Genomic DNA, 24003 nt, shown 5'->3' with positions numbered 1-24003 from the left:
CTCAGTTCTAACAGCGAGACCTTTCTTCATTTCTCCCAGGCCCCAGGCCCCTGCCACCAAAGCCTCTGTGTGGACTCCTCTCTGGGTGCCAACCTCCTGGTGCTCCAACAGATCTTCCTGCAAGTATCAGTTCATCACAGGTTTCTTCACCTTCAAGCCTCGACCAGACCCCCTGATTATTTTCTTTCTTTCCTTGAAGCATTGATTTCCATTTGAGATTACATAGTTATTAATATGACTTTTTAATGGTATCCATAATCAGCAGTAGCACTATAAACTTATGACATCAGACTTCTGTATTTTGCTAAACCCTAGCATCTAAGGTGGTAGCTGCCTCATAATAAGCACACAAATGTTAGTCAACAATGACACAAAATGAGGTGCATGTATAATACCACACCACTTAGTACTATTTGTAATAGTGATGTATTGAAAACAACCTAACACAAGCAGGCAGTCGTGAGTTCGATCCCCGGTACCGATAAAAACGAAAAAGAAAAAAAAAAAAAAAAAAAAAAAGAAAAGAAAACAACCTAACAAACCACCTATAGGGGACTTAACTGAATCTATTACAATATATCTGTATTTAACATGTTCCCACTGGTTTAAACTGCTATGAGTTTGTGCAATTTGTATCACTGGTAGTACAAATGGATCAAATCACCTCTTTTGGTCTTTTTGCTAATAAAATGAATTTTAAAAAGTCTATAAATACATCAAATCTAGTTAGTTGTTTGGATGTAATCACTGCTCAAATGTAAACTTTAATAATATATACTGTAATAATGATTGTAATATTTTAAAAAATTATTACCATAACCAACCAATTCATTTTTAAGTAATTTGTGCCTGTAGCATTTACTCATGGGTTGAAAGTTTATCATTTATTGTCTAATTTTAACATGGAAAGTTACATTACCCCGTTGTTGGTGTACACGTGCATTTACAGCTGTGGTATCAATCAGGTCCCTAGTTGTGTAGTAGCTTGGATACAACTGCCATTCCACAAATTAGCTGTATTACAACCTTTAATACCATTTTAGGGTTCTCCTTGAGGAACTGTAACTTAATGACATCTGGTCTACTAAATTACTGCCTTTTTTGATTATAAAGACTCCCTGAGAAGTGGTACAAACCTGCCTGATGGGACAGTCATGCATATACCAACAGTGGTTCAAGCTGGTGGGAAAGACCCAATTCAATTCAGAGCCACCTGGGAACAAGATTTATGAATTACAGCCCTGTCATGGACATTTTAAGGCAGCTTCATATGTGTTGAGAGGGAAAGATCGCTAAGCTCTACTTGTGAATAAAGCAATGCATGGCAAAGTCACATAGCACTACATGTGCCCAAACCACTGCAAATTTGGCTAATTTTTTTGGATTAAAAACTGTAATTGAATATTTACACAGAAAACAAGTCATAGAAGCCCTGTACTCAGAGAGTACATGAGAACCAGGGCATCTGAGGTAGGAGAGAAACCAGTGGCTACCATTTTGTACTTTCAGATATGAATCTGAAAATTCTGTTTTCAGTTCAGTTCAATTTGTTATCTGTTTAACTTCAGTGAACTCTGTGCAAAAGTCATTAAATGCCCCTGAAGGAAAAATTGTGTGGGATGTTTCACCCTTACCCATTCCCATCTTTGAACCACACCCCTCTTCCTGGTACAGTCCAGTCCCAGAAGGTTTTAGGACTTCCCGGGAAAGCTGCAGAAAGTTCTTAAAAAACACTTTTAAGTGTCATTTTTAAAGTAATATTTTAAAATGATCAATTGACAGTCATAATAAGCCCCTGTGTTACTCTTCACAATTTATAATGTACTTTTTACAAACACATGCTCTAATCAGATCCTCATAACACCTTTGGTTTATATGCATCTAATCCCATTTTATAGATAAGAAAACTGCAGTTATGAGAAATTAAGAGACCTTGCTGGAGATATAGCTCAGCAGCATAAGCACCTGCCTGGCAAGTGCAAGGTCCTAAGTGCAATCTTCAGTACAAAAAAAAAAAATCTGAGACCTGCCCAAGGTCATTCCTCTGGAAGCAGCAGTGCCAATCCAGACCTTCTGATTGAGAGGCCACACTGCTTCTCAGGCTGCTCAGAGGATGACAGCTCCTTCCTTTAGAGGGGCTTTTGAGCACTATAAAAAAAGAACAAGAGAACATGAGGGGGCAAAATGACCTTCCCAGACTTTATTTTAATCCCATGACATTTTATGACAGACTGATATAAGTATAGGTCAGGCTGGGTCTAACTCGTAGGGCATGGCTTTGGACTGGAAAAGAGGGAAAAATATTCAACTTCTGTTTTCACTGTTACACTTGCCCAGCAGGAAAGAAAAGAAGAAAGAAAAATATCTTTGGCTAGTGTAGAGAGAATCCTGCCAGTAAAGCTCCAACACGCCAAAGTCATTCCCTCAAGTCCCATCAACACTATGACACCAAACCAGAGAGGCACCGAACACTTAGCACCACTGTTGACTTCTTGGCAACTTTTGAAAGCAAGATCACATTTCTATTAACCCTGGGCTGGGTGGGATATCTGACGATGGAGAGGTGCTGGAAAGGAACCAGAGTGTGGGAAGATTTTGTTCCTGAGGACTGAGTTGAATGGTGCCCTGGGTGTGCCACACAAAAGTTTCCCTGCGTAAGATTTTCCTCCTTTCCATCTCTTAACCTGCAGATCAGCACTAGAGTCCCAGATTCATGTTTTTCTCTCAAATAAAGAAAGAACTAAAAGCAAAGAGAAAGAAATGTATGACTAGAGTCTGGGTCCACTGCCCTGGCTAAATGGAAGCTCAGACATCAATACCGTTATCAATGGAAAGGACATAAACTTGCTTACATATCTGCAGGGTTTACAACTGATGACACCACACACACACACACACACACACACACACACACACACACACACACACAGACAGAGACAGAGACAGAGACAGAGATACAGACAGACAGACAGACAGGCAGAGGCATTTATGCAAGTCCCAGGGCCTTCACAACTGCTCTCAGAATGTGAAAAAGATTAGTGTGCTCTGATTAACAAAAGTCTTTTGACACTTACTCCTACTGCAATAAAATAATTATCTAACAGCAATTTTGACCCCTCCTAAGGTTGAGGGAACTGTAGACTGTTCCTGACATTCCATGACGTGCTAACCCTGGATAGGAAAGGAAACTTGATGCTTACCTTCCCACCAGGACAGATATTTTAGTAGTTTTTAAAGTAAGGGAGCAAAGAGTGGTCAATAATTCTTCATCTAACTTTGTGACTGTCCATTTGCAATTGATTAAGTCATGCCAGACTATAGAAAAATATCACCAGGAGTATCGTAAAATTCTTAAAGTAAATTTACTTAATTTTAATTTTTTAAATTAAATGTTAAAATGATGACCTAATTTTATTTAGCTCTGCTGTGGCCCTTTTCAAAGGGAGCAGGGAATAAAAATGATACGAGCAAAAGGTCTGAACAGCTCAGGATGCTTTCAGATCAAATTTCTAAATTCAGCTGCTCAAAAGCACAGCAATCTGGAGCAATCATTTCCCTCCCTTCCAGTTCTGACTCTTCCTCCATGTACACTGCACTCCCACACTTCGTTATCTAAAAGGTCAAAGTACTACAGGGAAAGGGAAAAGGAATTCACCAAAGATCAACATCTGATCAACAGAAATAGATCTGCTTTGACATTGAAACAATTCTCCATGGTCCTGTTGTGCCTTTTTCCCCAAATAATGGAAAAATCCAATTCCAAAATAATGTTAATAGCTTCATTATGTGATCATAGGGCTAATAAGTTATGGGCTAAGCTATTCCAGTATTTTTAGAATATTACAACTCTGGACATAAATCTGTTATTATCAAGAATTTAACTAAGTAAGTGGCAGGTCCAAAAAGATGGTTTTCAGAATACACCAGGAGTCATCCACTCTTTGGATGCTTGGACTTAGGCTGGCTGCATCTGATTCAATACAGAGTAGGTGACAATGAAGATTAAGAAAGGTAAAGCAAAACAAGTATTTAGAAACATGTTAGGGCAAAATATAAGGCAGATTTCCAGAAAATTCTGATGACATATAGAGGGGTTAGATGAATCAAAGTTTCTGTCAATAGGATAGAGCTAAAAAAGAAACCTCTTAATGTCAAAAAAAGACTAATTTCCACTGGCTGGATGCATATCATGTGAACAGCTACTGTGGAAGAGCCTCAGGAAGACTTTGGGGGACAAGGAGCCCCAGGTGCACAATACAGAACTCCAGAAAAACAAAGCAGCTACCCTAAGCCACGTCACCAGACAAGAGAAATCATTTCCCTCAAATGTTTCCCATGTGGCTGCAGATAAAGGAAATAACTGATGCACACAGGACTATTACTTACCCTGTAAAAAGGTGATTCCACATTAGAACTTTCTCCAGGACTCAGCCACATTGCCCTAAAAACAGTTTCTTCTGGGGCTGGGTCTGAAAGACCACCCCATAGGTCCAGACAGATCTAGCCCAATAACATTCTAATTCCATTGTAACAACACCATGTTTTAGAAAAGTGACAGTCCTCAAAAATTTCCCCCAACTGGGATTTGATCTAGATTAGGAAATCTTTTTATATTTTCATATCCAAAAAAGCCTTAATTCTCCTATTCCCCATCATGTTCCCCATCCTAGCATCCTAGCAAGAGCCTTAAAATCACAGAAGTATTAGCTATGACAGTTATTTCCTTGAGGACTTTGTCTTCCCGTGGAACAATTCCTTCAATGCGAGTAATAAAAACAGTCCAGTGGTTTACATGTATTGAATTTACTCTTCTAAGCACTGTGCCAAGGGGTTTGCATAATTACATTTCACATATTTAAATCATACTGTGTCAGCCCTGTGGTATAGATGGTTCTATTGGCTCTTCTGCAGAAGAGGAAACTGAGATGGAATAATCCAAACTTCATCTCATTTTCTTTCCGTATTTTGTGAAAACATAATAAATGATAAAACCTCAGGAATCCAAAGTTTATAAGCAGTGTTTTCTAATAGCTGGAAGGGAGAGACGGGGGTGAGGAGGAGAGGGGTAATCACTTTGGTCTGAGTTTTTGCGAGAATATACTTGACTCCCTTCATCACAAGATTCACACAAGATGCAGCAGTTCCACTGTTGTGCTGTATGTAGCACAATGTCCAGCCAGTGCTTACCCTGCTGTCTTCCTGGATCTCCCAGTCACTGGAGAAAGTCATGAGCTGCTGCCCTTGGGAACAGTTTGCAAACTGGAAAAGACTGGAAAACATCCGTCTGTTTTCTTGTGTATCAGGAAAGATAGCGTCTTGGAAATTGACTCCATGAGGCAAAAGGTTGTAATTTTCATCCATCCTAGGAGGAGGAAAGAAAAAGCAAGAGATATATCTGGGATGGCTTGAGGAGACTAGCATGGGTCAAGAATCACAGGGCATCATGGGAATCTTGCCAAGTTCGTCATGGTGGCTCACATGGTCCTTGGGAACACAGTTCCTACTTCTGTTTCTCTCCTTCACACTTTCTGAGTCTATCCTTAAGGTTTTCAAAAAGGATGACTTGGAGACAGCAGGGGGAAGGTATGTGGTAGTATGCTTATTTGTCTATCTGTGTATCTTTCAGGTCTCTAACAAGCCTTTTTTCTCACACAGAGTATCCTGCTTCCTGGTAAGAAAAGGCCACTTGTAATGACCCAGGTTTGGGTCGTGCCTCTGCATTATCTTGTCTATGACATGAGAGGATGTCTTACGGCCTATGCTTCAGTCTTCCTGTCTGTTAAGAGAAGATTAGAACAGTACTGTAACTGCTTTCTTAGTGGTACCATCAGGATTGCATTAGACAATTTAAGTAAACGAAGCACTTGAAACAGATGCAGTATATGTGTTAGTAAACTTTTCTCTAAAAACCAAGCCTGATGCACATCTTTTCTTAGACAGAGCTGTCATTAAAAAGAAGAGACGAGGATTATAACCCAGGCAAAAGAGGATACTGTGGGATCCCCAGCCAGTCTCTACTGTCATCCATACACACACACACACACACACACACACACACACACACACACACACACTGTCTGTTCTCAGGCGGGGGATCCCTGAACAACAGAAAAAGAATTGATTTTGATGCAGTTATTAATTCAAGGAAAGACAGTCCTATGAAATGAAAATCTGTGAGACTACTGTTTGACTTGGTCAATCTGCTCCCTCTGTAAATATCTTAGAGCAAAAGACGGAAAGAGTTGGCCGACCACTCCAGCCATTGGACAGAACTGAGTTTCGTGATTAAAAAAAGAAAAGCAATAAAGTCTGCTCAAGTACTTGGGCTCCCCCTGCTTTGGAAAATAAAGTGCATCCTTGAATAGTTTTATAGCTGGGTTCTCAGTATTTTTCCTAAACAGAAGCATGAAAAATCTGAGTTAAGTTTCTCTGTATGTGGAAGTCTCTCAGTCTTGGCTGACTTCATTTAGAAACTACACTTTCTTGGCAATTAAAAACAAAACTACTCAACCCAATCTAGCTAAATCTTCTGAAGCCAACATAAAGCAGGACATGTTATTCTAAACTTAGATATTCTGGCTTCAATATGGAAAACACGTGTGGACATGAGCTTCCAAACACCCCTCTCTGGAACTGTTTTCTCTCTCATTGTGACAGGCGCTAAAATTCTGCAGACCTAGGTCTGGATCGTTCCAAATACCCAGAGTGCCCCTTCACAGATGAGGAAACCTGTAACAATTATTGCTTACAACACCTTTGGATTAATTCACTATCTTTGGACTAATTCACTTGCTATCTAGACATACAGGTTCATTTCCACTTTGATGCTTCTCGTTGTTCTGTATCCTTCTTAATTCAACTGAAATCAACCAATGAATTTATGGTTCCGCCTGCTGTTTTGCATGTCGGATTTCAGTAGAATTCAGCAATCAATGAGAATTGCCTAAATTCTGGGGCAAGATGCCTTCCATCTTGACCAAAGGCCAGTTTCACCGAACCCTGCAAGACTGTAGTGGTCCTGGATCAGACAAGCTCACCTGCCTGATGCACCCCTGTGCTCTTCAAAATGCTGTGAACCACTCTTACCCCCAGCAGGTCCCAGAAAACTGTATCTGGCAACTAACAGGAGATCACGCAACAAGGCAGTCAGACTGTGTTTGGGCACTGAAGTTACCCAGAGAGTGAATCCTAGTTACACAGTTACTCTGCACCAGGTGCTTTAGTGTCCATCAGTCTGGCTTCTCAGGATGCAGAGGTCCTTGACAAATAACTGACTCAAAACTGACAGGAAAGAAGAGCCAGAATTCCAAAGACTGATTTCGAAGATTGCTTGTCTCACCCTTCTAATCTGTGCCCACAGGAGCCAGTTTTTAAAAATATAATAAGTCAAATAGTTGTTGGAAAGCACTGTGACCTTTGCCTGAAACACCGGTGTGTGTACAGCACACGGAAATCACCTTTGGTTTTAAGAGAAGTGACCAGGATCGGGTAACGAAAGGGGTCTGGGGAGGGAATAAGGTGCGAGGTGAGCAGGACCCCGCGGGAGCCCCGAGCTGGCCGCGGGTCCCTTGCAAACGCACAGAGGTGGCGGTGGAGGCTGCGCCCGGCTCACCTGAGGAAGAAGAAATAGGAGTAGCCCTGGACGACGGTGTGCGAGTGGCAGGCGAAGTAGCCCAGGCCGGTGAGGTTGAACCTGGAGCCGGCGGGCACCTCCAGCATGCTGCCCCACGCCTGGTCGCACAGCATCTCGACCTCGGCCGAGTAGAAGAGCGCGCTCTGGCCGGCGTGGTACTGCCACGGCAGGTAGTTGTAGAGGCCGGGCGCCTCGGGGTGCAGCGCCAGCACCTTGGCGTACACGATGGTCTCGGCCAGCTCCGCGCGGCAGCCCTCGCTCAGCGGTCTCCACTCGGAGGGCAGCTGGCAGGCGCGCGCGGGGCGGCCGGCCAGGCAGAGCGCGGCGAGGAGCAGCGGGCGCAGCATGCCGGGGGCTAGCGGGGGCGCATGCCGGGCGCCGGGGTGCGGGGCCGCGGGGCACCCGCGCGGAGGGCGGCTGCGGCTCCTGCCCGCGCTCCCGCCCGCTCCTGCCCGCGCCCGCACCGGGGAGCTCGCGCGTCCTCAGCCGCTTCCCGGCCCAGTGCGCCCTGCCTGCGCCAGCCGCGCTTTAAAGGTCGCCGGGGACCTGCGCCCGCCTCCCGCCCTGCCTCCCCGACCGGGGCGGGGAGTCACCGTACAGCTGCCTGCAGGGCTCCGGGACCCGCGGCTGGGGATGTGCAGCGTCCCGGCCGTGCGGACCCGGTCAGAGCGGTGGCCAGGGTGAAGCATTGGGCCAGACATGGGCAGCCTGGAGTAATTAACCGCTAAGTCTTCATTTTATGTGGAGTTCATTCACAGAGAAATCAAACCTGAGTGCTTCCTCGCAGAGATTAAGTGTGGGCTAGAAAACTTTTTCAGATTCACATTCTGATTCTGATTATTTTTAAATGATCTTCGAAAAGCCTTCATAAACGAGAACACCCAGCCCGCAAGAAATTCAGAAGTAAATTCCAAACAGCTAAAAAGCCGAAATAAGCCCAGGGTGAATTTGAGGGGACCCAGACGTCACAGTTCTGCGCTCTCTAAATTGCCTTGATTACTCCTCATACACTTAAGAAACAAGAGTTTATAAATCCACGATCACGTATTTTATAGAATGCTGTATATCATACATATCATAGATCAGATGTACAATGTACCCCCATCGTGTATATACATGCTATATATACATAACAAACCTGTAAGATTTATAAGCAAACTGCTTTAAAATAATATAGCATTCTGCAAGCAGTTTGGTAATTTGACTTTCTGCCAGCTGAATTCTGTGACCTGGAGGGAAGAGTTCCTGGGAAAATCTGGAAGAAGAGAGGATACAAAAGTGAGAGCGAAGATTAAAGGCTGAGCTTGAGCTGTGTGTGGTGACCCCTGTCTGAAACGTCAGGACTGGAGAGGCTGAGGCAGGACCATCTCAGTGAGTGGGAGCCTGGGCTACATAGTGAAACCCTGTGTTATCTCAAAACTCCAGGGGGAAAAAAAAGAAAGAGAAAATTTGAAGGCTGGGCCTTACCTCTTCAGGACCCCTAATCTTGACTTCCTAAGCCTTCGGTTCGTTTGGATGATTCTATTCAGAAATGCTGGTTGAGGCAAAAAGCAACTCTGGTGCAAGTCCAGCCCCCAGCAGAAGGACCTGGGGCAGAGGGAACTGAAGAGACCCAAGGGAGCACTTTGGGCCTGGTCCCATGATGAAAGGATCAGGGTTCCAGGCAGCCTTCAGGGACTCAAGGACTGCAAAGGACAGGTAGGGCTCACACTGGTCTGGTCAGAGACTCGGTCAATGAAATTCTTGTGTGTTGCAGATAGAACCCCAGGTCTTCTGAACTACATGCCCAGCTCCTTGTTAAAGTTCATGGATTTCCTTTTTTTAGTTTCAGACAGAGCCTTACCAAGTCCCTAGGCTCAGCTTTCAATGAAACAAATTCTTATTCTCACAAACCCTGAGATCGGCCCCAGCGCAAGAGGAAAAGGGAGAGCTCCTCAAAGACAGGGAATCCCTACATATCTGATGTTCAGCCTGGGACCTTATAAATTCTGCAGAAACGGTAAAATCAGATTATCATTGAAGTGAGTGCAGGGGACAGCAGTGCCGAACAGAATCACTTTAGAGGGGGCTTTAACATGAATGGGGGAGTCACAAGGCAGTCCTCCTCCTCTGTTGTTTAACACGTGTGTTGAAGGTTTGCTAGAGAAATAGAAAAGAGGGTTATGACGTGGTTTATATCCCTGGAAGCAGATTTAGAGAAACGCTGCCAGATTTTAATAGACTGACAATTGCAAACATTTATTCATCACTTCCTCTGGGCCGGGTGCTATCATAAGGGCTTTAGGTGTTATCGTAATTAAGTCTCTAAACACACCCCAAAGTAGAAAGTACTGTTACTGTCATTTTACAGCTCAGGAAACTTAGACACAGAGAGATTAATTGACTTACCTAAGATCTCAGAACAAAAATTGGCTTTTTATCCAGGAATCAAACCTTAGCAATCAGACTTGAGAGTCAGTACACTCTCTGTGAATGTGGAATTGACCTAACATTAATTTTGTATTATCCAGAGGCCATGTTCTATTTCAGTTCTTCAATTCATGCAGACAAGATAGTAAGAAAGTTTTTCTTTTTCATTGCATCACCAAGTGCCTCAGAGAACTGGGAAAGATTTATCTATGTCTACCAACCTTAGAGCTTTGACTTCTTTCCATTTAGACCAGCAAATAAATAAAAAGTAGAATGCATATCTGTTTTCTCTCTTGTGTAGATTCGGCAGAATTGAAGCTCTTCAGTAGTCATTAGAATACATTTTCTAGAAGCTCATTCCAGAATTTGTCCTTCTCGTGGACTCCTCAGATGCATGAGTTATGGTTTCCTTCTCCTTTGTAAGGCTGGGGGCTGTATCAATTGGGGTTCTTTTCAGGGTGGAGCCATTGATATGTCTCATGGTGAGCAGATCCTTCTTGAGGACAGAGACTTCCAAATAACCATAATGTGCCCAGAATGGGGAACACAAATTCCATGAATGAATTATTGAATTTAATAATGACCCAAGGGCTGAGGATTTAGCTCAGTGGCATAAGCCCCTTCCTGCAAGTGCAAGGTCATGAATTCAATCTCTGGTACCAATAATAATAATAGTAATGACCCAAGCTATTTCCATCCCTTGATTCCTGGACTCTTCTGTTCTGCCTAAGAAGTAGATAACATCTTTCTCCGTTTCAAAGAATAAACAGTATCCTTCAAGACCTCACCCATCATTTCAGGGCATTGACTGCCAAGTGACAGTACAACTGAATCTTCCTCTACACTTTTAAAGTTTGCCTACTAACTCCCAGATAGTGCAGCTGGGATGAGAGCAGTTAATCCTGTGGCCATGAGCCCTTTGCTTTTTTCATGCTGTGAAAAGAGCCACATTATGAGAAGTACTGATATGCTGAGAAATCCCTTGATGGTGGGAGAGGTACTCTGGGAGTACCTAGTGGATGCTACTGGCAGAAATATGAAAGGCAGGGGAGGCAAATCTATATCCAGAAAATATCTGTTCCAGTGAAGATAAAGGTCTTCCCCTTCCATGATAGAAGCTGTCTATTGTAATCAATCTACTATCAGATGGCTTGCTGGTTTTCCAAGTGATTGGTAAATACTAGGGGTTAATGTTACTCCCTATTGTTGACACATTAGCCTGCAGCAGTAGTATTAGCCAGACCTGCCTTGGTATGGGGAAGTGGGTGTGGATGGACTAACAAATTATCTGCCTCCATGCCAACATGGTCATGAACTTACAACAAGCTCTAGGTTGATTGATGGACACCCATACAGTACATGGTTTGCTGACCTAATTATCATACTGAGAACTTCATGTTCTATGAATGTACTTTGGCCAGCACATGTGATACAGATTCCTCCCAATACATGATCATTCTAAGAGATCCATTCTTATCCTTCTTCCCAGATGCCCCATCACTGGTTTTCTTGATGCTATCTCTTTCAAATAAACTATTAGCAACTCCCCATGAACTAGTATAACTTGAACTACCAGCCATCTCTAAGTCTAGACATATCATGTAACTAAATGTACTGCCCAAAGTACTACTTACTGGGAGAAATTTTCTGTAACAATGCCCTTTACTGCATCTAATACAGTATGATCAGCAAACTCGACTTGGGTTATTTCTCCCTTAATCAGCTGGTCTGCAGTGTTTTGGAGGTGCTTTGTCTCCCAAGGGTTCATGTGCAGTCTCTAATGTTGCAGTATTAGGAGCTGGTAAAACCTTTAAGGGATGGCGCTTGGTGGGAGGTAGGTAATTAGAAATATCACCCCAGGAAGGGGTTGATGCTGTTCTGTTGAGGTCATTCTTGTGAGAATAAGTTGTTATAAAAGAGTAAGACTGGTCCCTCCTTAGACCAAAAAAGACTGGTTTGTTCTGTTTCACAACGTGGTCTGATGCCACAATGTCATCTGCCATTAAGCCCTTACCAGAGGCTAAAGCAACTGAGCTGTCTGATCTGGAAATTTTAGTCTCTAAAACTATGAGGTCAGTAAACTTGTTTTCTTTAGAAAGTCTCACCTGCTGGTGTGTTGTTACAGCAACAGAAAAGGGATTAACACATGGAACATCCCCAGGAAACTATTGATTCCAGGAAAGAAAAGGGGAAAAGTAACTCCAGAATTAAAAGAATCTGAGCCACTTGCCCACGTAACTTATTTCTGGACCTGCTCAAGCACAGCCTATTATATAACCATTTTCTTTCTATGATAGAGTGTTCTTGCATACACAACTTTATAGATGGGTGAGTCAAACAACACCTAGTTTATGATGAGAAACTCAGCTCATGTGTTTACTAAATTCATGTTTAGGTATTCAGCCTTCACCAAGACCAGTAGTATGGTAAAAGTTACTTTTCAAGAGAAAGTAAGGATGCCCAGATTGAAGCATAGATTTATGTCACAGTCCTGTTATCTTGCTGGTGCCTGTAAGACACTCAACACAAGATTCCTATTTTCTGTAGGCATTTTCTGTATCACTGGACTTGGTTGGTAATAAGATGTGAATGCACATGACTTTATCTATACCTGATCCTGCTGCAGATACTTCTATTTCTGCAATTAGAAATTAGCAGCCTTGACGGTGACTCCATAAATGGGTCCAAGTAGCACATTCAATGTGGCATATGTGACTTCCCCCAATATGAAAGAGTGACCAAGCATGTCCCCCATTTTCCACTGTAGATGATCTAAGGAACAGCCACACCACCATTTTCTTGGAGGAGTAACAGCTGACCAGCTGATGATGCACTGAAATAGCAAGTCCTTGAATTTGGGGAGCTCACCTCCTGCCTTCTATATTATTCACATATTATCTCTCTAAGGCCTCTAAAATACCTCATCCTTCATAAACATTCAATCTATGTATCATAATGTCATGAGTGAAGTGATTCAATATGATGTGTGGACTTATCCCTTCCTACAATAATAACTGTTATGGTTTGTGTCTGGGTGTCCCCCCAAAGCCTCATGCAATCATAGAGGCAGCTGAACCTGGCATTTGTGATTGGTTCATTGTCTAATGCTGAGATTCCAGTGTGAGTACTGCACCCACCCAGAAGTGAGGAGCTGGCATACAACATAAGGAAGGGAAGGAGGGGTGCTTGCCCCCTTTTTTGCCAATTTCACTCTTACCACTTGTAGCCGCCATGAACGGCTGCCCATTAGCCATGCCATTCTGTCTTGGAATCAGCTGAGTATGGACTGAAACCCCTTAAAACTATAAGCTAAATAAACCTTTCCTTCTTTCATTATGGGCATCAGGTATTTTGTCTTAGCAATGAGAGAAAAGTAACTGAGACACTATCAAGTTAGAGAGCAAATCTGAGGATTCATCTTTTGTCAATCATGTCCATTTCAATTACACCTTCAGAATCTGTAAAAGTAAGCACTGGGCAAATCTCTGGACCAGCCTGTGCCAAAATGGATCTTGTTTGCACTAAAATTCATCTACCTTATAGGATAGACTATTATAAAATCTTACTTTGGTTTGAGGCCACATTAGTATTTTGGGTCCCCCTGGAATTAATTTTAGTTCAGAGCCAGTACTTAGTAATCTCCAAAAGATCTTGGCATTTCTTTTTCCTAATAAACAGGCCTCTTATAAAAGCAACACTGGTCCTTTGGAGGAAACTCAGAGGGAGATGTATGATGTCTATTTGTGTAATAATGTAGAGTCCTTCCTCAAGGGGACCTGGCTTTCTTCAAAAGGCTGTGTGGCTATGAATTTACTTATGTTTGGAAAATAGATAAGAGGGTCTAACTCTTCTCCAAGAAGATTCAAATCAGGTTTTCAGACATCAGACTTAGTATTTCCTGTTATATAGATTGTTACATAAATCAGTCATCCCTGTAGTAAGCTGCCCATATATTTACTTAGTTCAAAGTGACATGATGATCAACTATCCACCAGCAAATATCTCTGTAACAAACCATTCTGATTTTTAGCATAATTCTCTTTCCCTTTATGGTAAATTCCACTTTGTCAGCAGTTAGGTGCAGCCACTTGGCCCTTGTGACTTTAGAATTCCATTATCCCATTTGAAATCAAGGAAGCCATCTCAATGGTATCATCTTGTACAGTCATATTTTGATACTGATATATTTTTCATTACCTTCATGAAGGGAATTTTCCTGGGTCATCTTATAGAATATGGTCAGGAGGTGGTTGTGCAGGTATCTTAGTTCCTTTATTCATTGCCAAGACAAAACACCTGATATTCAAAGTTAAAGGAAAAAAGATTTATGTCAGCTCATGTTTTGCAGAGATTTCAGTCCCTAGTCAGCTGGCTCCAAGGGAGAGTAGCATGGTAGAGGGGCATCACAGAGGAGAAAATATCTCATGGTGTAGCAGGCAAAAGGTGGTAGACTTGCCTGCTGTCTGTCCCTGTATATTCCATCCAGATGATAAGCCTATTGATTGGTGATGTCAACTCCCAGGATGGTGCTTCCATAATCCCAAAGTCACTTCCTTAATTTGTATTCATACATCCTAAATCCAGCCACCTCCAGAGAGCCCTACCTATGAGCACATGAAGCTTTGGGGAGACTTCTAGACAGAGGCCATAGCATCTAACCACATGTGAAACTTTCAATTCAGTATTTTTAACTCCCTAAAACTTTGGAATCCCCCTTTACATTATGCCACTATAAAAAATGCTACTATCAAATCCAAATTTTAGTCAATCAAGAAAACCAATGGAACTACCTCTAAAAGAACATTAAATCTGGGCTTTCTAGTAACTGCATCTGTATCCTAAGTTTGACTAAAACTAGTGTTATATTTTTCCTACTTTAGATTTGTACAGTCTTTTGAGATGTGTTGGCAAAGCCTTGGGACTCCCTCGGTGTGCAGGATATTTCCTCCTGGATCGTACTGTATAACTGACCCATTCTGCATGCTGGGCTTTGACCTTGATGATTGTAGAGTTACCCTTCATTATGGCTGTGCTTGTATTATATGAGATGGCACCGAATTTTCTAAAGATAGACCTACTACTATCAAAATGTCATTTCCTCCCAAAATAATTTTAACAAAAATATAAGTCAAAAATACAATGGCACTTTTCTGATTTTGATTTAAAAATTACTCTGTTAATCATAAAAAAAAGAAATAATTGCTTCCTTTTCCCTCTCCTCTTCGTCTTTTTTCCTAAAAAAAAAAAAAAAATCACAGTCTATAAAAGTCTGTAGTTGGGGCCAGGCAAATTAAGCCCCTAGATAGGAGAGCAGGAGGGATAAAGGAGTTCAAGCTTCTATGTAAGACCACCCACTACAGGTACAAGCTGTGTGAGTTGAGAAAGATCAATGAAGAGAAGTGACCCAATGCAAGAGGTCAGACCCCAGGCTGGGCAGGATGGAGCCCAGCGTAGTAGTAGCCTGTTACAGGATTGTGAAGCTGGTAAGATGGGCACGTTAACAATGTGGGAGGGCAGCCTTTGCAGAGACTCAGTGTCTCTGCAGGAAGAGGGAGCCCACAGGGATGCAGCTCAAACGCGTGCGTGAAACAGCAGAGGTGGGGAAGACTGCTACGTAGGAAGGTCAGTGCACAAGCAAGTGGGAAGGGCTTCCACATGGAAGGGGTGAGCTGGTGCAGAGTGTCAGAGCATGGTGAGGGTGAGGAGGCAGATACCAAACAAGGCCACTGTGGTCCATCCAGGCTGTTGTCTCAGTGTTGTCCTGGTTACTCTGGAATCAGTGATTTAAGAGCTAACAATAATCACAACAGTTAGTTAAAGTGTGTGCTCTTTCTGGACACTTACATAAACCTCCTGAGGCCCATGTGACAGCCCTGTAAAAGTGACGTTCCTGCCTCCAATTTACAATAAAGAAAAGGAGGCACACAACTGATAAAAAATGACACAGCTGTTCTGATCCGACTTGATTCATTAACTAGATCAAACCAGGAGCATCTGTATGTCAGGCACTGGGAAGGTACTGGAGACATAAAGACACATCTGACAGTATTCTTATCCTCCAGAAGTTTAAAATCCTGGTAAACTTCAGACTTAGAACACTCCATCTCTTCTGTTGCTATTCTGCCTATCTGCTATTGTCTAAACAGGATCCAACATCAGATGTTTCTCCCAGTAGCAACCAAGTTATCTCCCTTACAGTTCCCTCCCCTCAAAGCTAATAATGAATCAACAAACAAACCCTCCAATAACTATGCGTCAGAGTTCACCCACTGAAGTTCAGAACTTTCTATATATCTACCTGCTCTTTTAATATTACACATTAAAGAGAGGACCCAGAAAGCCTAGACAGAGTTGAACAACTCAAAAATAAAAGGTATTCTTCCCATTGCAGTAGACACATTTCTTAGCCCTGAAAGGCCTTTTTTGAGGGATCCCAAAGCTCAATGTAAATGTGAACTCACTCTGCCTTCTGGTATCCTTGGGAGGCAGGAAGCCAGTGTTATTTCATAGATAAAGAAACTCGAGTCCCCAGAGGTTAAATGCCTTGCTAGAGATCACATAACTACAGGCAGTTGGGGATGCTGGGAATGGACTTGGGGTTAGGATCCCCTGCCTGGGGTCCCTTGGCTCCCAAATGGGGCCTCCTTCCTAAGGGATCATGTGTGTTAAGCCTCTGATGGTGTCTTATGCTATAAAAGGAGTTTTGTGGGAATGCTGAGTCAAAACCTCCTTTTTCTTCCCCTGCACAATAATGCAGTGTATACTTTCAGGAGGGTTAACACTTGTGACATCTGTAACAGCAACAAGTTCCTCTAACTTGGGGGTTAGGCTGCAGCTAGCATGGGCCTAGTGTTGAGTCCATGATGGTTCTGTTCCATCAGGAGAGGGAAGAACACAGGCATGCACCATGCTCTATAACTCCCGTCTGCTCCTCAGTGAGGCAGGGTGGCTATGCCCTCACTCTGAGCCGTTGTGAAACCACTGCCAAAGCCTTTTTCATGTCTGGCAAAATGGAGACAAAGGGATGAGTTGATTTTTCAAAGAAGGGAGGTAGAGTTGTGAGAATCCTGGATTTAATTTTAAGTCCAGCAAACCAAATTCCCAACAACTTCTTGTGCAAGTTTTCAGATAACAGATAGAGATGGTAGGCAAGGACAGAGTGTTTTGTCCTTCTAATTCATCGGTCAACATTTGTGCTTCAACAAATAACTCTTGGTACTTGTTGTTCACCTACTATGTGCTGGTCGTTATACTAAGTACCAGGGATGCAGCAAAGGATAAGAAGAGATGCTGTTCTCTGAGCATCCATCCAGGGGTCCAGCTGTATGATGGAGCAGACAGGGAAAACAAAACCAGGCTTCGAAGATAAAACTTTTGCCTAGGAAAGAATGGCTTGAAAATCTTTTCATTCAACATCTTCATTTAAATGCCCACATAAAAAAGCTAGGCATGGTGGTATGTAGCTGTGATCTCAGCTCCTTGGCAGGCTAAGTAAGGCAGGAGGATAACAAGGTTGAGCCCAGCTGGCACAATTTATGGAGAGACGTAAAATAAAAAGCACTTGGGTTATGGTTCTGGGCTTCAGTATTTGCTAGCATGTGAGAGGCCCTAGATTTTGATCCCCAGCATCACAAAACAAAAACACAAAAACAAAACAAAATGTCCACAAAAGAGACAAGGCTCAGAATCAGCAGAACTGAGTCTCAAGGGAATGTCTGAGAAGTCCCCCAGCCCCTCATAAAATAGAGCATAAGAAACCCTCAAACTGAGAGCAAGATGGGTCTCAAAGACCTTGAAATGAAAAACAAAACAAGCCAAAGTTTGAAAGGCAGAACAGAGGCCAATGCATGGTTATCCTGCAGCTCCTCTGGACGTCCCTGAGATCTTATCAACAAGGGGCTTTTTCCCATAGGAAGTGGGGTCTCTTGGGGATGTGTAGTTGTGGAGGAGGAGGCGAGCAAAGTTCTCAGAAAGGAACTTTTCCTGCTGCAGGGCACCCCACAGCTGGGCCCACTCAGCAGACTGGAAGTGCACAAACGATGCACATCAGGACGATTTCCACCGTCGAGGCTCGCCTCACATCCCAGTGAGTCAGGGTCAGCTCTGGGAATGTGTGAAGCTGGCTGAACAGCCCACATGGGAAAATTTCTAAAGACTCCAGAACTGCATGCTTTTAATCTGCTGGTGCAATGTTTTTGTCAGCTGCCCAGAAAACTTCAGAAGATCTCATTGAAAGGTTTGCTGGAGGAACAGTTTCTCACTCCAGAGCCACAATGTCAGGGGATTTTCAGCTTGTGGGGCTTGGTGATGGGCTGCTATGAAATAAATAGAAAGTGTGGAAGAAGCTTGGGTGTTCTCATATTTACTGTAAAATAATGCATTAAAGGGGTTAATAAAGACTTCTCTGAAACATAAATACAACTAGAAAGTGCTGATTTCAGATTTTTGTGGCATCAAAAAAAAAAAAAGACCTCCATCTGCTTCATTCATAATGAAGCCCCAAAGCTGTCACAATCAGAGCGATTTTGCCTGTGATTTTTCACTTGCATTGTGCATGCATTATCCTCTCTGTCTTTGGTCTCCTTGCAAAGCATAACCCCATCAGTATTTCTGCAGTTCTGCCCCCTGGGTAAAGTACTTTGTAGGAGAATATCTACTTTTCCCAAATTTTCCATTACTGACTTTGTTCTATTTTAAAATATTGTATCTTGGTGCTGGCGATCCCACCCTCCACATTACAGCTTTTAAAACTGTGTTTCCCATACCTGTGTTAATAGGATGAAAACTACATATAATTACTGGCCCTGAACAGGTAGTCAAATTTTAGTTGACTGAATCAATAAATGAATACTTCCTGTAACTATGAATATACAACTTTAGCCAGTATGAGATTTATCTGCTTATTCAATTTAAATACTCTCTTATCATGTCCTTAGTTTGGGTGTTCAAACTCTAAGTAAATCATTTAAATGGTAGACTGCTACTACATATCTGTAAGTGGCCTCATTATTTAGAAAAATGTAGCTTTTTGACAAAATAACTAACCTTAGAATTTAGCAAAACAAGTAGAAATATCAGGGAGCCTGAAGCAGGAGATTCATACATTTGATTCCAGCCTGGGCGATGTAGTAACTTATTGAGATTCTGCCTCAAAATAAAAAATTGAAAAAGGACTGGGGTATAGCTCAGTATGAATTCTCTGGGTTTGGTCCCAGACTTGAGAGCAAGTTAGAATGTTTCTGGAAAAAAACTTTGAAATTAACCAACTCAAAGTACCAAGATTCCCTTTCCACCTCTCATGGCTTACACCGAGCTCCTGCTCATCACTCCATAGCTTTTCTGTGCACTTCAGGCCTTTCTAGGAGCCCACTTCCTCCAAGTTCTAGTACCAGTCTTGGGGCAGAGCTGCTTCAAAACACTTCGCAGCTCTCTCGGCAGTAGTTCTGAGAGTGGTTACACAAGCAGTCATTCAGCAACCTGCTTCTTTTAGCTGTCTGCAAAGCACTTCTGCCCAGATGTGGGTTTGTGAGCTCAGTTCTCTTTCCACGGGGCAGAATGAAGGGGAAAACATGGAGTGCTCTGTCCTCAGAGTGCAGCACCTACCTCCTTTTCCACTTTGCACCTTCCCAGTCTCCTCCATCCAATGGGTGGGCTCTCTCCATGAGGTGGACATTGTCAAGGATGGCATGATTGTTTATCATGATATGCCAATTTAAATCCATTGAAAAATTCCTAGGTCATCAGCAGAGCACTGTTCTTGTTGCATCTTGCATGTAGGCCAGCCAACTGGGGTGGGGAGGGGTACACCCACCTGTGAAGGGCACAAACCAATAGGCTTGTAGCCTGGAGGGAATGAAAAGGGAAAGAAGGAGAAAGCATTTCCACTTTGAAGATCTCCAGCTTTCCTGGGCAGGTGCATCATTTGCTGCGATGAGACACGGTCTCCAGTTAGACACGGGCTCCAGTTTCTCAAGCCTCCCACCCAGACCCACAGAGTGACCCTTGAACTTCCTGACCTTCAACCTTAGACTGCTGCTGCATCCTTGATCACTCTTATTCAGGGGCTGCCATCTTGTTGACTGAGCAGCTACTGGAGTCTCCCTTCCTCCTGTGATCCCGTATGCCTGCTAATAAATTCCCTCACATCATTATACGTATATTTTCTATTAATTCTGGTCCATTAGAGAACCCTAAATAATACAGATGGGACTCTTTAGACCTTTTCTCCTGCTTTTCCATCTACTCATCTTCCCTCTCTTCCCACAACAGATGAACAATGACTACTGTTTTCGACATTCTCATAGTCACATCCACCAGTAAACAGGTTCGTGGGTGGCACCTTCAAGGATCACACAAGCGAGCCTCTCTCTCCCCAGCCTCCTGTTACAAACTATGCAGAAGTCATCTGAGAGACACCCTCTCTTGCTCACCTCTTCCATACCTATTGCAGCACACTAAAACAGCACCTTGTCCAAGAATTCAGACTTATCTCTGGCTTTCTCCCTCATCAAATTGTACTTGAGTGGGTTGGTGCCCACTCAAGTACAATTTAGATTTAGATTCAGGGTAAAAAGCAAACACTCTCTCGGACAACAAGTCTAAATGCTTCAACCTGGCTTTTACCAGAAAGCCCTGCATGCCTGGTACTAGGACCTGGTCAGGTATAAATGGAGCAGTATGTGGGCTCCTACACAAAAAACCCATTATCCAAGTTGTTTAATAGAAACAAAGTCATTGTATATCAACACCATTTATTAATTGCTTAACCACTGATAAAATTAATTCCCACCCAAATCTCTCTCCTCTCAAATCGTTACTATCCATCTCATCAATATTATAGATAAAAATTCAAGTAGATTGGAAGTCTACTGCAGAAATTGTTAATATTTCAAAGGTTCAAGATGTTATGTTGACCTAGATAATATTGTAAAAGTACTTGAAATATATGCTAAGTCATTAATAAATTAACATATAAAACAATTTGACAAGTGAATTGAAGAGAAAAATCAACAAGGAAATGGTATGAAAGATACTTTAAAAGAAAGTGATACAAACATTAAAGTCTTAGCAAAATTTAAAATTAAATGCAATTAAAATCCTTGAGAAAAATTTAACAATCTCATTTGTTAATTTTTGCAAAAAACATATAACCATTCTTGTGATTTATGGAAAAGTCAAATACAAGGTAAAAAATATTTATCTTGTTATTATGAATTTTATCTAAAAACATTAGCTTTCAATTTGGCTTATCCATTGCTGCGTAACAAACCACTCATGTATTTAATAATTTAAAACATTAACAATGTGATAGTCCCCACAATTCTGACAATTGGTTTAGTAGTTTTTCTGCTTTACTTGTTGCTGGATGATGCTCGCATGACAAGAAAGTCCCAATTGGCAACACTGATATGGCTGGACGCTGGTGCTGGCCATTGGCTGGGAGCTTAGCTGGAAGTGTTTTCTGGGGCCTTAGTTCCCCTACCCATGGTTGCTTGGCCTTTTACCTAGCCTAGTGGCCAGGCTTCAAGGACTATTTCCAGAGAACATGCCCTGGTGTTCAAGTGCTTTTCAGGTCTCTAATCACACCATCCTTTCTGAAGTCCTTTTGTCCAAAGCCAGCTCAAGCTGAGCGTCTGTGAAGGAAATATACCTCATCAGGAGGTGGGCCTTCATTGAGGGCCACCAAAACACAGCCTACTAAAGAACATGCCCTGGCTTCCAATGGGTCCTGTGCTTTTCACATGCAAACTATACTTAACTCCTCCAAGGCCCCCAAGACGTCAGCCACTCCCAATATAGCATGGAAGACATAATTTCATTGGCTCTTTAGTGCAATTCCCCCCAAACTGAAGAAGTGTGAACTAACAAGTGTTCTGCCCCTCACCCACCAAGTATACAATAAATCAAGGAGAGGAAATGTGTGACAGATTCCCATGCAAAAAGGAAGCCCACATCAGCCTTTATCAGCTTTGAAATCCGATCAAGCACATGTGGCTGTCTACTTGGGTATGGCCCAGTTCTCTTCCCTGGGAGATTTTTCTGTGCTCCTAAATAATGCTTCTCATCTTAGGACAAATGACTCAGGTTTATAGCTTAGTTTTTTGCAGGGAAGTTTGGAAGTCTTGAGATGTCTTTTCATTTTAAACTCTTTCTATTCTGTTAGTCCAGGCTGATTTAATTTCATTACATTTTTTATAGTTTTCTGTGTATCAAACTATAATCTGCTCCATGAGACAAAACTGCATTCACAGATTCCTTCACGGCCCTCCTCTGGTTTTTAGGACTGAATATCACAGTAAATACCCTTAAAAGTCCCAGGAACTTTTAGTCCAGCCAAAAGGATCTTTGAGATACTCCAACCTTCCTGATGTTTTAAAAGAGATCTTGGCTCTGAGGTTATATATATTTCTGCCAGGTACCCTGGTTTCATCTTCAAAATGAAGTCATTTTTTACTATGGAAATATTTTTTAAAAGACTGGCAATTTTACTATCAAACCTAGAAAGTTCTGGCTCCTGTTTAGTTCTTTTAAATTCTGTTTAAACTGTTTAGCTTAACATCCTTGTATACTTTTTTCATAGGTAGCTGGAAAGAAGCTAAATGACTCTTTCAACCTTCTGCCTGGAAATTTCCTTAGCCAGATCTACAGGGTCATTAAACATGTTTTCTATTTCCCATATTACCGCAGGCAACAGTTATAGTAATTCTTCTTTTTTTCTGTCTTTTTGAACCAGTCTTGCTATGCAATTCAGGCTGTCCTTGAACTGTGTAGCCCAGGCTGTCCTCAAACCCATGGCAATCCTCCTGCCTCAGCCTGCTGAGTGCTGGGATTATTGGTGTGTAGCACCACGCCCAGTTATGATTGTTCTTCTAACACATAGTTTGAGTTCTCTTTTCTCTAGCTGCCAATGGGAATTTTCTCATTGCTCTTTCAAAGCACACTAACAGGCTTCTTAGTCCTCCAAATTTTCTTAATTCTCTGCCAGACTCAAATGTCACATGCTGTAGCATCATCCTACTTTTAGGTGGCTTTTATTTTGTTTTAACCATCTATCAGTGCATTTTTAAAAAATCTCAAAATCTAATGATTTGGAACAACTTATTATGCCTTCTTTCAGTCTGCGGGGTAACAAGGAGGGTATTGTGTTTCATGTATGGTTGACTTATTGTTGGGGTATAGAGAAGGTCTCAAGTGGCCTCCTGTCCAGCCGCCAGCTGATAGCTCAAGTGGGGTTGGCGAAGGTACCTCAGGCTCTCTTCTACATGGGCTTCTTCACGTGGTTTCTTGGGCTTTCTCATAATATAGCACATGGGTTCCGAGAAGACCACCCTTAGCGTGCAAGCCTTCCCAAGCCTGCACTCTGCTCACTCTAGTCAATATCCAAGTGGCCAGGGCCAGTCAGATGGCCAAGCTCAGATTCAATATCTGAGCAGACTAGCAAGTGTGCATAAACCAAAGAACATGGCTCATTAAAGAACCGCCAAAACCATAGTTTATGACATTCTTCAAATCAAGTCGATTTATTTATGGTTAATTAAATGATTTAGAACACAATTATTATGATAAAATCATTTTGTTGATAATAAGGCAAAATAAACTCAGTTTTAGAAGTTTTGGGGTTGGAGATATAGTTCAGCAGCATAGTGCCTGCCTGGTAAGTAATGAGTTCAATTTCTGGTACCACCCCCCAAAAAAGTTTTCAACTTATATTTCAAATCTGTTTTATGCTGTTTACTAATGACATTTTGGTACCCATTGTAAGTGGGTTCCATTTGAGTGGCCTTTTTCTAGTGTCAACTATTTTAGACATAAAAACCGCTGTACTTTGATTTCATTGTAGCACATGTACCTTGAGTTTATGTGAGATCAAGAACACTTTGCAGAGGAGAAAGAGGTCACAAAACAGAACTGGGCATTGCCGACTGTTGGAAATAATAGCACCCAACATCAGCCCGTTTCCC

The 24003-nt window shown here is 42.2% G+C and overlaps 1 protein-coding gene and 1 long non-coding RNA gene across 2 annotated transcripts in view; one reads left to right on the top strand and one right to left on the bottom strand.

The window, feature by feature from the left end:
* Ccdc3 (coiled-coil domain containing 3) overlaps positions 1-8144 on the bottom strand; it is a 106342-nt gene extending 98198 nt beyond the window's left edge. Inside the window, exons 1-2 of the mRNA XM_063253723.1 lie at positions 7613-8144; positions 5188-5362 (exon numbers count right to left, since the gene is read on the bottom strand). Coding sequence (XP_063109793.1) covers positions 5188-5362; positions 7613-7980 — 543 coding nt within the window. The 5' untranslated portion in view covers positions 7981-8144. The remainder of the gene's footprint in view (positions 1-5187; positions 5363-7612) is intronic.
* LOC134476997 (uncharacterized) overlaps positions 1-24003 on the top strand; it is a 134841-nt gene that overhangs the window by 96353 nt on the left and 14485 nt on the right. The gene's annotated exons all lie outside the window — the stretch shown is intronic.

Source organism: Cavia porcellus, unplaced genomic scaffold (assembly GCF_034190915.1).
Source record: "Cavia porcellus strain 051 isolate PalLab524CR breed Dunkin Hartley unplaced genomic scaffold, mCavPor4.1 scaffold_7, whole genome shotgun sequence".
Taxonomy (NCBI): domain Eukaryota; kingdom Metazoa; phylum Chordata; class Mammalia; order Rodentia; family Caviidae; genus Cavia; species Cavia porcellus.
The sequence above is the reverse complement of the archived record's forward strand: the minus strand, read 5'-3'. Positions and strand labels throughout refer to the sequence as shown.